The following is a 13606-nucleotide window of genomic DNA, read 5'->3' on the forward strand; positions in this document are numbered from 1 at the left end:
AATGGCATTTCCTTCCTACTTCTGTGGAGGAATTCCACCATCAATTATTGCAATTCCTTCCTCATTACAGTGGCCACGTCCTTGCCCTCTCCAGATGGGCAAAGTCCAGCCTGCTGCTTCCCTGGGTTAATCTCTGTTTGCTGCAGGGACCAGGAATGCACTGGGCATCCCAAAATCAACTTCCTATGGATTTTGGACTTCCCAAAAGGGGCATCTGTGGCAGATGCACTGGTAAGCACAGCAGACACGATGGGGCCAAGCTCCAAGAGCAGCAGAATCCCTCTTGGTCCATATTCCTGCGACATTTTTCCTGCTCTCCCAGCTCATTGCCCACCAAGGACAATTAAATCCATTTACTGTGCACTTTTCTGGGTGACACTTCTCACTCACTGCTGCAGTTTTGTGATCTGACCTTTCATTCCCCTCCTCTGGTGAGGGATGAGGCAATGAGGCTCCTGGAACTCGGCGCGTGCTACGGGGCCGTGTTCCTCCACGTGGGAGGCAGCAGTGCTGCTCCTGCTGGGTGGTGGGGTGGGCATTCCTGGTTCACTGGAGCTGCTCACATTTGGCAGGCAATGCTGCTGAAGGTTTTATCCTACTTGCAGAGCTGTATTTTTGCTAAGTCAAGGACAGCAGAGCCACTGCCAGCAGCTTCGCCTCGGTTGTGTTCACCCACCGCACAAATAAACTTTCCCCTCTGATGAAGGAATCCCAGCGGGCTGCAGAGCAGAGGAGGAGGAGGATTGGAAGCACAATCTCCACTTGAGCTGTTCCCAATCCCAGCTGCCTGCACAGGCTGCTGCCCAGTTCCAGCTCCATGTGAAAAGCAGCAGCTGAGTGTCCCAGTCTGACGGCCCCGTGGCAGTGCTGCTGGCCATGAAGGTCTCTCGGTGGCAATGCAGAGGGTGAGGGAAAGAAGCTGTCTTGGACAGTGGGGTTTGTGCTTGAGAGTGGCAGAGTAACAGGGAAAACTTCTTCCCTGCCTTGTCCATACAGTGTGGCTACTGTAAGAAACTTGAAGGGAATGTAAGAATTTCTGCAGACACTGAGATGTGGCCCAATATGCAGATGTGGGAAGAGAACTCCAGTGTTTTGGAAAGCTAAGCTACCTAAATCCATCTTTTGTCACCCCCTTCTTCCCTCAACCAAGCCAAAAGATTACACAATCCAAGATCTGTGCAGACCTTGGTCCCTTCCCAGGAACACGTGGATGGACGAGGGCGCTCCAGCGTCACATCACATCCATGTCCCAAAAATCCTGCTGACTTGTGCCAGCAATACCCACCCCCGAGTGAAGCCAGTGCTTGATCAAGATCACTTTGTCCCAAATGTAGAACTGGAGTTCCCAGGAGCAGAGAGGAGGCTCCAGAGCACCTTTCCCTTCCACAGCACAACTTGTGAGACACTTGTGGCTCCCACTGTCACCTGCAGGAGCTGTGGGTCCCCTGAGCCCCTCTCAGATGTTGGTCACAGAGCCCCAGAGGAGCAGGACCCTCATGCCCTCCCTGCTGCCCACTCCAGCTGCAGCCTGTCCAGTGAAGCGGCCAGCACGTGGCTGGAGCACAACTAATCCCCTAATCCCCAGTTCCTGGAGTTCTGAAAATAACAGAATTATTATTTTTGGAAACAACACATGTTTCTGCCTTCCTATATTAACATCTAATTAAGAAGCCAAATATATTTATAGAGAACTTTTCAAACTCCCTTTACACACAGACTGCTCATGAATCATTTCCCTACCTGGGGGTAAAGGCTCTTGTGACACGGGGCGTGGATTAACCTGGGAGTCAGCTGTAAATACTGAGGGAATCAGAAATTCCTGAGAGCAGACCCGGCTGCAGTACAGGGCCACCAGAGCACCAGCAAGCCCAGCACTCCCAGTCTGAGGCTCTTACAACCCTGTCCCCCAGCAGGGGCAAACAGGGCACTTCAAACCCTGGTTCTCCAGTGAAGAACAGCATCAGGCACTCCAGTGCCTCGCTGGACTGTTTTTAACCCTCCTCTGAGTTACTTTCTACCAAGGCTGAGTATCTTCCTCAGTCATTAAAGGGCTCTTCTAGGACACTGCCCTGCTCTGTAGCTGCATGATCTCTGCACACTGAACATGATTCTCCTGAAAAGCTCCTGGTTTACCTCCCAAAAAGCACCGGGATCATCCTGGCACACCAGAACAGCCTGCAGCTCTCTGAGCAGGGAGCAATGCAATGCAAAATCCTGCACAGAAAACACGTTTTCATATCAAAGGACTTCAATTTCCTAGTTTGGGCTACTAAAACTTAATTAACCTCATAATCCACCTGGCGATTTGCAAGCCATTACCCAGCATTCTTCGGACCTTGAAATACTGAACACAGGGAGGCCCTAAGAGGGACTAATCCTTTCACAGAAACTGCTTAATTCCAGGAAAATAACACTCTTAGTTGGGAATATTCTCTGTTAAGAGACTGGAAGGGGCAGCCAATAAAGCAATGGTTGTGTAAAGAAGAGGAGTGGGCAGCCCAACACTCAGAGCTTGGTGTCCTGAGCCCCTGCTCTGCCCAGCTTCAGTGTTCACAGCAGTTTTAATAATTCATCCAAGAACATCAAAAACACCACTAGAACCAAATTAACTACCTGATCCTCATTTGTGCTCTATCTGAAGGTTTTGCTCCCTCAACACCAGAACAACACAGAGGGAAAGATTCTAAATAATTCAACTTTCCTGCTGTGCTAATGTATTAGCTTGGAGTTCTCAGGGCTGGGATGAACGGATTTAAAGCCAGGGTTGGCACGGGTGCCAGGGTCAACTCCCTAGGAAAGGAGATAAGCAGCAAAATGGAAATCAGCTGGGGTTTGCACAAAATCTTTGTGAAATGATTTGACCTTTTAAATTTGAGAGGAATGAGGAAATAAGTGTCCCATCCCCTGAATTCAGCAGCACTGGGAGCAGCCACCCAGCTCTGGACAGGGGAGAAAAACGTCCAGCCATGAAGAGAGCAAATCCTACCACGTACCCAACACCACCACACAGAGGGACACACACAGGAACCTTTGCTATTGGAGTTTTGAGCAGAGTGGGGTCCAGCACACCTGGGAAAGCTGGACAGACCCCAGAACAGTTATCCTCCTGGTCAGGTCATTTTTTAAAGTATAATTACACCCTGCCTTTAAGTAGCCCAACAGATGCTGCTCAGCTGTGTGCTTCCTTGAGCTTCCATCCATGCCCTTTCCTGGCTTCCTGCCTCTCTCCAGCTGCCCCTCACACCCTCTCCACCAATGGTGGCCACTGTGTGCTCCCAAACCCCCTCATCCATCCCCTCATCCTCACATCCTCCCGGTGTCACCTCTCTGCACTGTCCCCAGCACCAGAGATGTCACCACTCCCATTCCAAGGCAGGATGCTGCATTAGCCAAAATAACTTTTGCAAGGTTTTCCAAGGTTTACATCCATTTTTTGTTATTTGTCAAACTTAAGAGTCCACATTCAAAAGCATTTCTTTAAGCCATGCAGGGAGAACCCCTCCTGCAGCACCAAGATTTTCCCTCCTTGCAGCTCATCCATCATTCCACACAAATTCTTGGATTTTTACACTGTGCTGCTTTAAGTTTTTAGACACTGATTATTAAAACCCCTCAACCCTGAGCATTACCATGTCGTCATCATTAAGTTTCAGAGCCAACAGTGTCAGTGCAATTAGGTACAGCTCATTAGCATACTGCCTGCATGCTCTGAGCAAGTACAGTTCCAACAAGAGGTCTGCTGCCTCCTTCACAGCCCAGAGCACAGACTGCTCAGGGCTTCCATCAAAACACCAGCGGATTTCAGTTCCCATTTCTGGAGTAAATTCGACAGTAAAGATTTAGTGCGCAGACGAAATAAAATTTCCTATCAAAATTTTAGCGAGAAAACCAACAACACATGAATTAAATGCAAAAACCCAACATAACCCTCATCAATTCCTTCTGCCCAACCTTCTACACCCTCCAACACCATCGTGCCGGGCGGCAGAACGCGGCTCTGCCCGGTGGGGCATCGGCACCGCGGGAAGTTTCAGCCAAGCCATCCCCGGAGCGCGGGGTCCTGGCGGGCACTCACCAGGAAGCGAACATCGTCGAAGCCGTTCAGGAGCAGCTTGCTCTCGTACTGCTGCAGGCCGATGGACTCCAGCCACTCCCCGACGCTCTGCTCCAGCATCCGCGAACCTGACGAGAGAGGAATCGGCAGCCGCTTGAACAGGGAGAAACCGTTCAGGCGGTAGCAGCGGCACTCTGAGGAGGACAGATGGCATTGCCACATCATAGTCATTACCATAAAGAAACTCAAAAAATTATGCTCAGAGTACAACAAATCAGCGGGCAGACAATTCCTCTGGTGTGCGCAGAGCATGGACAGCAAGCTCGCGCTGCCTCCGCGGGCTCCGGGTGCAAATCTGTACCGCAGTTCACACTCAGAAAAGAAACTCCTCGCCCGGGCTAAGATTCAGAGGCGCTGCTGGGGCGCTGAGATCACAGGCACTGCTGTCAGGGCTGGTGAGTTCCTCGCCAGGCAAGCACATGAAGCCCAGCCCCATGGGGATGCGGATCCACTCCTCGGCTCAGCGGAAGGGGGCGGGAGGAGAGCAGCAAACTTCCACCCCAGGCATTCCCAGGCAGTGGCAGGTGCGAGGGAAGGGAGCGGAGCTGTGCCAGTCCTCTCATCTGAACACCTCTGGACACAGCCCCGGCTCAGCGGGGAGCACGGAGGAGCCTGAGAGAAAACAGCTTCATGCAGCCGAGCCAGCTCGGACACGGTGGATGCTCAGGAGAGCAGCAGGAGCCCAGGCAGAGCGGCTGTCCGCGGGAAGACACGCAAGACAAAGGAAGCACAGACTGCAGCAGCGGAGAGGAAGGGCTTGTGCTCTTCCTCCCCAGCAGTCCTGAGAGAGGCAAACCATGGCAGGGGCTTCGTCTCGCCGTTATTGTGTCATTGGGACCCCAGGCTCATGTCTGGCAGCGCTGGCTCTGTCATTCTACCAGCGATCCCATCACTCTGCATTCCACACACTGCCCGGACCTCTTGGCATTCCAGCCCCACCTTTGCACCGTGCGACAGCACAGCCAGGACGATCTCACCCAACACTGCTGGTCCCACCAGGTGCTGGGCACGCACCTGGATTTGCCCTTCCTTCATTTTCTTCAGCCGAGCGCAGCTGCCGCGTCGAGCCCCTTGCTCAGACAGGGAGCAGCTCTGCAGGAAGGAGGCATGTCGGTTCCCCGCTCCCGAGCCACGGCAAAAGGAAAAAAGCAAATGCAAGCACACTCTCTCCTCTTCCTGCTGCAGCTCAAGTCCGAGCCATGCCCTGGCACCTCCCCCTCAGCCTCTGATAAAGGAGATTCCTCCCAACACCTATGGAAGCCCTGGCAGATGAGCTCTCCCTTCCCTCATCCCTGGGATGAGTCCAGTGACTTGTTACTCTCCTCTGGTAAAGCTCAAGACCTTAAGTATGACCAAAAAAAAGTTCAGAGATCTCCTTTTCACCAGGGAATTTGCTATGCAAGACAGGCAGATTTCCAGGCTCCCTGGCACGTCTGTTTCCAGCATGGATGCAAAGAAAAGGATGATCAGGAGACCCTCATTTGCCTCTTCTGAACCTTCAGGTCAGCTGAAGCAGTTTGGTACCTTCCAGCCATCCCTCCCCACTGCGCTGCAATGGCTGCACACACAGAGCTCACGGTGTCATCTGCAGATTCCTGGGGTAATTCCCACCGGTGGTTGCTCCTGTGCCGGTATTCGGGAGCGCTGGCCGGTCCTTCCAGCACACGCGGCAGCGCCGAGATCACAAAAGGCTCCTGCCTCCCTCCCCTGAGCCAGCCCATGCTCTGGGGCAGCAGCTGAGCCCGCACTGTGTGCCAGGAGCTCCCTCTCGCCAGGTCTCCATCCTCCCCTCCATCCTTTCCCCCGCCGGTTCCTGCGCTCGCTCTGCCGGTGGCTGCGGCAGCGGCTTTGTCTGAGCCCCAGCCCTGCTGTCCCTCCCTTCTCCTCATCCTCTCCCCCCTCCCAGTGCTCCCACCCGCCGGGAGGGAGGCAGCGGCTCTGTAACTCTCCCGTGGAAATCACTGACTCCTCAATATTTACTCGATGATGGACAACATGGCTTGGAGGTTTTAAAAAATGATGTCACAGGTCTGCTTCGACAGATCCAAGTGATTTGTGGCTGGCTCAGAATTAATTTATCAAGAGAGAGGTGAGGAAGTGCCTGCTGCCTACCACAGCATTCCTGGGAGCTGTCAGGGGGAGTGAAACCACAGCAGTTCCTTCTCCTGAGCTCCTGAATTTAATTTTTAAAATTATTTACTTTATTCAGCCTTGCATGCACTTGTAAATACATTTCTGCTTTCAAAAGGGAAACCTACAGTGGTACCAAGTGCAGGTTTTCCGTTTACAAAACCCTTTCAAGTCATGACAAAATGAAGAGAGGGAAGTATTTGGAGGGAGGGAATGGAGGAATTTTCTTTAAAAAGAGAACAGACACCTAAAACATCCCAGGCTGAAAACTAAGATGCCCCAAATACACCTGATATTTGTGTGTTACAAGGACAGAAGAATCGCAGTTCTTGTGCCCCCTGGCAAGATCCTGATCCCAACTTCTGGCTGAAACAAACTCATATTTCTCAGCTCCATCCTTTCCCTTATGCTCCACATTCTGGGAATCCTGCTGCTGGCAGGGGGGGAGCCAGTGGGCAGAGCTGGAATGATGAGTGCATTCCCAAAGCTGCAAAGCTCTTCTCAAGTGCCACAGCACAGAGAGGATGAGGCTGCACAGGAGGGATCCCAAAGTGAGTGGGACAGGGCACAGCCCTGGCTCTGGGACAGGGCAGCTCCTGTGCAGCAGGGCTGCTCCAGGGTGTCCCCCTTGCTGAGTGCTCCCTGCACTCAGGAAATTCGAAGGCTCAGCCCTGCAGGAGCCCTGGCTCTGCCTCTCCCCTCATGTCAGACCTTCCCCTGCTGCTATCGATCCATCACAGCCTGAACCGGTGTGGGGAGGGCTGTCAGAGCAGGGAGCAAACCCACACAGAGCTTCACCTCCTCTGCAAAGCCATCTGATCCTGGAATGCAGAGCTGAATCAGGCTAAACTCCCACTGGGAACAGTGGGTTCCTCCCCACCTAAGCAAAAAACCTGAGTGACAAATGGATATGAGGTGAGCTCTGTCACAGCCCGTGTGAGCTGTATTAGCATCTCATCAGGAGGAGCTGCTGCCCACCCAGAGTCAGAGCTGCTCTGCTGCAGCAGAACAAAGGTGAAGGATTTAAAAGGACAGAATCCCCCGTGGTGGCAGCTCTCCAGCAAGCTTGACTTCTGCTTTTGCTTATGACACAAAGGCAGACAAGGGAAATTCACATTTTAAGGGTTGTCCAAGAGCCTTGTTCAGTGGGTACCTGCAGGTGCGCTTAGAAATGCCCAGGATCACCCTCCCTGAGGCACCCACATGCAAAGGGCATGGCCACCATGGCACCCACACTGACCCACCCCTGGCACCATCCAGCCCTGCTCAGCACAGCTGCTGCCCTCACAGAGAGCTGGGAGGAAAATCCATGTAAAATTAAATTTAAAATTAAAGGAATTAAAATTAAAATTAAAGGAATCTTCCCAAGGAGTGTAGAACTAGAATTGCTACCAGCAGCATTGAGCATCATGTGGGAAACCAGGTCTTCTCCTCCTGGACAGAACGTACCTCTCCCTCCCAGAGCCAAAGCAGGTTAAAGACAACCACACATAGGAGCCAACAGCTTGTTTGTGTGCAGACACAGCCAGGACAGACAGACATAAGATGGGTACACTACCTGAGATCCTGTGCTGTTCCTGGGAAAAGTCAATGCCTTCACCGATGGAACTCATGATCTTTTCAATCTGGAAATAAAAAAAAAAAAAAGAAAAAGTCATGTGTTGCATTATTAATAAAGCTTCAGGAAAAGGTAAAAGCAGCTCAGGATTTCACCTCCCACATGACAGCTGAAGAAATCCAGGAAAGGATGTTAAGGTATCTCTGAACTAGGGGATGAGCACCTCCACTGGGCTTGAAGTACAATTAACACCCATTTACTGGGAGATTTGAAAATCAGCCTGGGAAAACAATCAGAATCCCAACACATACAGCAGAAAAGGGAAGTATGATGTAAAAAGAAACTCCAGTTAGGAGGGGTTTGGAGTCAGTGGACACATGGATCCTGTCCTAATGCAAAAGCATTCTTTGCTCCTTGGATCCTGGATGGAGCCAGGACTTGAATGTGACCTTTGCTGGAACTGCTGGGAGACACCTGAGGCCTGCTGGATTCATTCCAACAAGAACCACCAAAGCAGATGGTTTTGACCCCCAGAGCAGCAAATCCTTCGAATTTCACAGTGCTCTCAAGTACCATCAGGACATTATGGCCATGCAGGACTGGAGGGAAATAGAGGGATGGTGCAGAACCAGCCCCATTCCCAGGAACACCAAGGGCCCTGGCACTTCTACTCCCTTCCATGGACAGGCACTGAGCCTGAGCTGCAGAGGATTTCTGGGACACTGCCATAACCCTGAGCAATTGCTGCACATTTTGGGTCTTGAGGTCAGTTCAGTTCAAGTCCCATAAGTTTAAGGACATTAAACTTTGCAGATTGTTGTCCATCAGTTTCAGGACAAAGTATATCTCTGAGCTGGAGCTGCTCTTGTGTCTTGTCTGGGAATCTCCAGCTGGATTCAAATTGCAAATTAACTCTGAGGCCAAGTTCCTTTGTTTCCATCGTGCTGCCCTCCCCTAATCTGAGAGAGACTTGATGCTGTCCAGGCTCAGCCCCCAGCACTGCCAGCTCTGCAGTCCCAGCACTGCCTTGAGGACTTGCAGGTGCCTCTGAAGCACTGAAACACCCACGACCTTTTCCTCAAAAGCAGGGAATTGCTTTGTGCTATATAAAACCAAATGGAAATGAAACAATCACGTGGCAGAGGATTACCTTTCCCAGCCCTCCTCTGCCAAGTGCTGCTCACAGTTAGGCACAGCCCCAGCTATTTCCATTAATGCAGAGGGAAATCCTGCCCTGCCCTCGGCCCTCCACGAGAAGCAAACACCTCAAACAGACTCACACACCACTTCAAACATGGGTTTATGGCTGACCAGCTTGATTTAACTGTTAGGAGGCTGCAAAGAGAAGTATGAGGGGAAGGACAAACCCGGAGAGGGAAACACCAATTTAGAGCATCCCCATCCTGTGCAGCCTTTCCTCAGCTGCACTCCAGCCTGTACATGGGGTTGAAGAGAAGATACCTTGAAAATAACCTACGCTACAGTTTTTTTAGGCTGTTCTTTCCCACTGGTTAATTATTAAAATACAAAAATACCATGTTTAAATATAGTGCTGCAGCTCAGACTTAGTTGTAGCCTGAACATGCAGTTCTGATTTGTTTTGGCTTAACCTGTATTTTTCCACTGAAGGACCAAGTGCCCATCTCTGGTTCTGCTGTGGGGTCGGTTTGGGGTGGGGATTTTATGGTTTATTTGTTTTACAGCCACAGAAACAAAACCATAAAATGCTTCCGCCTTCTAAATTAAAGAACCATATCTGTTATCCCTAATGCAGAGGGGCAGCTGGCTCCATGTGGGACAATGAGGGTGAGCCAGTGAGCCCTCAAACACCACCAAGGAAGGAGAAACTCCTGCACAGCTGAAGCACTCTGGGAAAAGGAAAGTCTGCAAGGACAGCAGAGTGTCCCTCATTAACCCCATAGCAGGAATGTGCCTGGAAGGAGCTGCAGAGCAATTATTATGATTGGAGCTCTTGGGTTTATTTTCACATTTGCCTACATTTGGTGAAAGATCCCAACGCCCTAAAAAAAGGAGCTGGGTGCGGCTGAGAGTCCGGCCAGGGCTGGGGCGAGCTCTTCAGGCAGGCAGGCAGCCATGGGAACGTAGCAACTGGCCAGTGACTCCAAAACAGAACCTGACTCAAAACAAACCATCCCGAGCAGAGTTCTGCTCACAGAGGAAGAGGCATTTGTTTGCAGAAGGCCAGAGAGGCCCAGACAGCTTCGTGGCATGCTGAGGTGTGTCCTGCTGCAGGACAGGAGGCGTTTCCACACCAGAGCCCTGCACAGTAATTCCCCAGCTCACAGTGCTCATGGCAGGAGCAGCCAATGGCTGCTTACATGGGCAGGATGCAGATGTCTCCTCTGATCCCAGCCTGCAGGAAAAGCAGGGACCGAGAGGTGGACAGGTCCCACACCAGTGTAGAGAGCAGTGACCCCCTGTCCCCAAGGGCACACAGTGCACACAGAGGCTCTGCTCCACAGCCAGCCCCATTCCACACCCTGCCCTGATCAATGCCAAGCCATGGCGTCCGTATTGATCTCTCCAGCTTTTCTTCCCCAGCCACTGCTGAAGTTTGAAGCCAATGAATCCATTGAGAGAGACTGAGGACCACTAAACCACCCCCAGGGCTTTTGTCCCCAGAATAAAGAGCTTCACAAAACACAGGCTGTCTGCCCACACACAGGGCAGGAGCCTCCTTTGGACAGTACCAGACTGACCATCACTCTGTCAGGGTGACACTCACCCAACCTGGAGGCACCTCGATGCTTCTGGAGCTTTCTGAAAGGGGCTTCATAAAACCTCACCTCACAGTCACCATCAGTGCAAATGCAGAAGTTTGTTCTCAGTCTCTGCACGCAGCATCAGAGACTGCCAAGGACACAGCAAGGTCACCCTGAGAGACTAAAATCACAGAATCCTCAAACACTTTGGGCAGGAAGGGACCTTGCAGCTCATCCAGTCCCATTCACTGCCATGGGCAAGGACACCTCCCACTGTCCCAGGCTGCTCCAAGCCCTGTCCAGCCTGGCCTTGGACACTTCCAGGGCTGGGGCAGCCACAGCTGCTCTGGGCACCTTGTGCAAGGGCCTCTCTACCTTGTTGGGTTGATATCTTCTGCTTCCTCTGTGGTAGCTTAAAAATCACCAGTGATTCCTGAGCACCAGGATGAGCACCTGCAGTGCACCTGCACAGCCTCAGACTCTGGGCAGCAAAGTTACCCAAATAAAGGTCTGTAATTAAATAAAACCACACGGAATCAAGCCCACACTATCTGCCATATGGAGGGCATTAGTGCACTATAATGACGCCCTGCAGCAGGAATATAATTAAGAATATAGCAGGATTCCCATTATAAATCCTTATTACTGAGGGTTCATAACCTATTGTACAAACCTGCCCGGGGCTCAGGCTCAGCAGACAAGAGCAGCTCCAGCAGCAGATTTCAGTCTCAAAAGCTACTTACAAAGTTGGGTGGAAAGGTTATCAGTCTTTTAAATTTCTGCAATTCCAGGAGAGTGTCAGGAGTTAAGACTTCATTATTTCCAAGCTTTAACAGCTGGGGGATGGGGCAGATTTGATTTCAAACTATAAAAAAACAAACAACTCCCAAACAAGCTGCTTCTACAGTTTCAAACCCCTCTGAGCACAGCAAACCCTCCAGTGAGGATGTGAGCAGCCCCATCACAGCCCAGCAGGTCAGCTCTAAACTTCAGGGGAGAACTGTGGGCACCTGAGGTCGACAGATGATGCTGGGGCAGCACAGAAGCAGTGACATTTCCATGTAATGAAGTGTACAAATACCACAGCAAACCTCACATCACTGACTGATACTGCACCCCTGAAGGAGGAAGGGAGGCTGCTCAGACTCAGCTGGATATATCCTGGAGCAGAATAACGGCAGGATTGCAGCATCCCACCAGCATGTCTGAAAGGGATGGAGCAAGACTGGGATCTGGGATGATACCTGTTGACTCCTTAATACAGGTACAGATCTACAAAATTTGGATTTGGGCCATGAAACTCCTTTTTATGGTGACAGCACATAAACCATTCCTGGTTCAGTTTATGATGCTTCAGCTTCTGTTCTCCCATTGCTACCCCATGGAGCACATGGCTTATATTTCACTGCTCAATATATTCCGTGTCTCCAAAAGACATCAGCCTGTATGAACTCAGCATAACAAACACCAGAGGCCTGGAAAACATAATGCTCCATTTATTAATTCAAAGCTAAACTGCACCAGCCAGTTGTTCACGGCACATTTGAGCACTTGAACCCAGAGTTGCTGTGCTCCATCCTCCCCCAGCAGCCTTCCACACAGCATAGAGACTTGCTGAATTTATTTCAAATCATTCTGCAACTGTTCACCAGTGATAAAGGCAAACACATTTTCTGGCTTAATATGGTCTCTGAGAAATTCATTTGGATGGGGACCAGGGCCTGTTGCTTCATGCCACTCTCCAGCCTGTGTTTTTGTACAAATCCCAAAGTTACAAATCCAAACACGTACCAAAAGGAACTTATGGTATAAACTTGAATTTCACAACAGTGTGTGACGGATCTGCAGCATCACAGCCCTCCAAATATCACTGTTGTTTTGACAAACAGTAAAATCCAACACTGACATGATAAAGAAAGTGGCCAAATGTAGCAACATATCTGCCCACAGCAGGGAAACAACTGGACAAAGGCTACTCTGAGTCACAATAAAAAAGGCAAACCCCCCGGAAAGCCTTGAATCAATTCACTGTCTTTCCATATTCCTGCATCCTAACACAGACCCCAAAGCAACATAAGGCTCTCAAGCAAGGCTGGCTCTGGCCTGTGGGACAGAGCAGTGAAGCTGCTCCAGGCTGGAGAGATTTAAAGACTTTTTTTAGAATAAAAGCTTCAGAATTGCTGGAAGATGCGACGTAAAGCGGAAGAGAACATAATGAAGGACTGGATTTAGTAAGGACACCATGGCCGGACATTTCTGTTCCTGAAAAACAAAAATGTCCCCAAAACGCCAGTGATCACAAGGTTGTTACATAACCAAAACATCCGTCAGAGCACGGATCATTCACACAAGAATCAAAAGCTTCTGATTCACAAATATTGAGCTCACACACTTGAGAAGCTCCCAGAAACACACACACACAGGTGGATGGAGCTGCTCTGCTGGCAAATATCACCCTGTTGTGTCCAACCCTTGCTGCTGGAACAAAGCACGCCTGGTCTTTACGTTGGCCTTTCCTGTAAACCAGTAAATTGTCTTACACTGGCTTGGATTGGCTTAGTTCCACACTGGCTCACAATTCCAACATCTGGGCCTCTGCAGCAGATCTAAAAATGGTGGAAACACAAAAGCTTTCACTTCAAAAAGTTCATCAGGCTGGAGGAAATCTCACCACTGGGGGCAAAGAGAAGAGATTGGACACAAGGGATGATGTAAGAATTCCTGACCTTAGCACAGGAAAAACAGCAGGAAACATTGGGATCTGGAGACAATAGAATAATCAGACCAATAATTAAGCTGATTAAGACCCTGCTGGCCACGCTTGTTTAGCAGAATCAAGACCAAAAATACTGACCCCACTACTGCTTCTCCCCTAGACAAAAGTGAATTCCAATTATTTCTGGCAAAGGGGAAACTGGAATGTGAGCTGAGGGTAAGGGACAAACCCAAGGCAAGCTGAGATTTGAACACCTGAACCAAGAGAATAAATGAAACATTCTGGGAGGCAGAGGCTGATGCCTGAGCTTTTTTACACCATGCAATTTCACCAGGCACAAAACCAGAGCTCTTCCTGAGTAACAA

The 13606-nt window shown here is 50.4% G+C and overlaps 1 protein-coding gene across 6 annotated transcripts in view; it reads right to left on the minus strand.

The window, feature by feature from the left end:
• Nucleotides 1-13606, minus strand: part of ANKS1A (ankyrin repeat and sterile alpha motif domain containing 1A) — a 72090-nt gene that overhangs the window by 17552 nt on the left and 40932 nt on the right. For 5 of the 6 annotated variants that reach the window (XM_030292162.4, XM_030292161.4, XM_030292160.4 and 2 more), the window contains 2 exons: nt 7803-7869; nt 4076-4182 (listed from right to left, as the gene is read on the minus strand). In XM_030292162.4, coding sequence (XP_030148022.4) covers nt 4076-4182; nt 7803-7869 — 174 coding nt within the window. Of the gene's footprint in view, nt 1-4075; nt 4183-4288; nt 6858-7802; nt 7870-13606 lie in introns of those variants that run through there. The other variant, XM_030292163.4, reaches the window with a different exon arrangement.

The sequence above is a fragment of the Taeniopygia guttata genome, chromosome 26 (assembly GCF_048771995.1).
Source record: "Taeniopygia guttata chromosome 26, bTaeGut7.mat, whole genome shotgun sequence".
Classification (NCBI taxonomy): Eukaryota; Metazoa; Chordata; class Aves; order Passeriformes; family Estrildidae; genus Taeniopygia; species Taeniopygia guttata.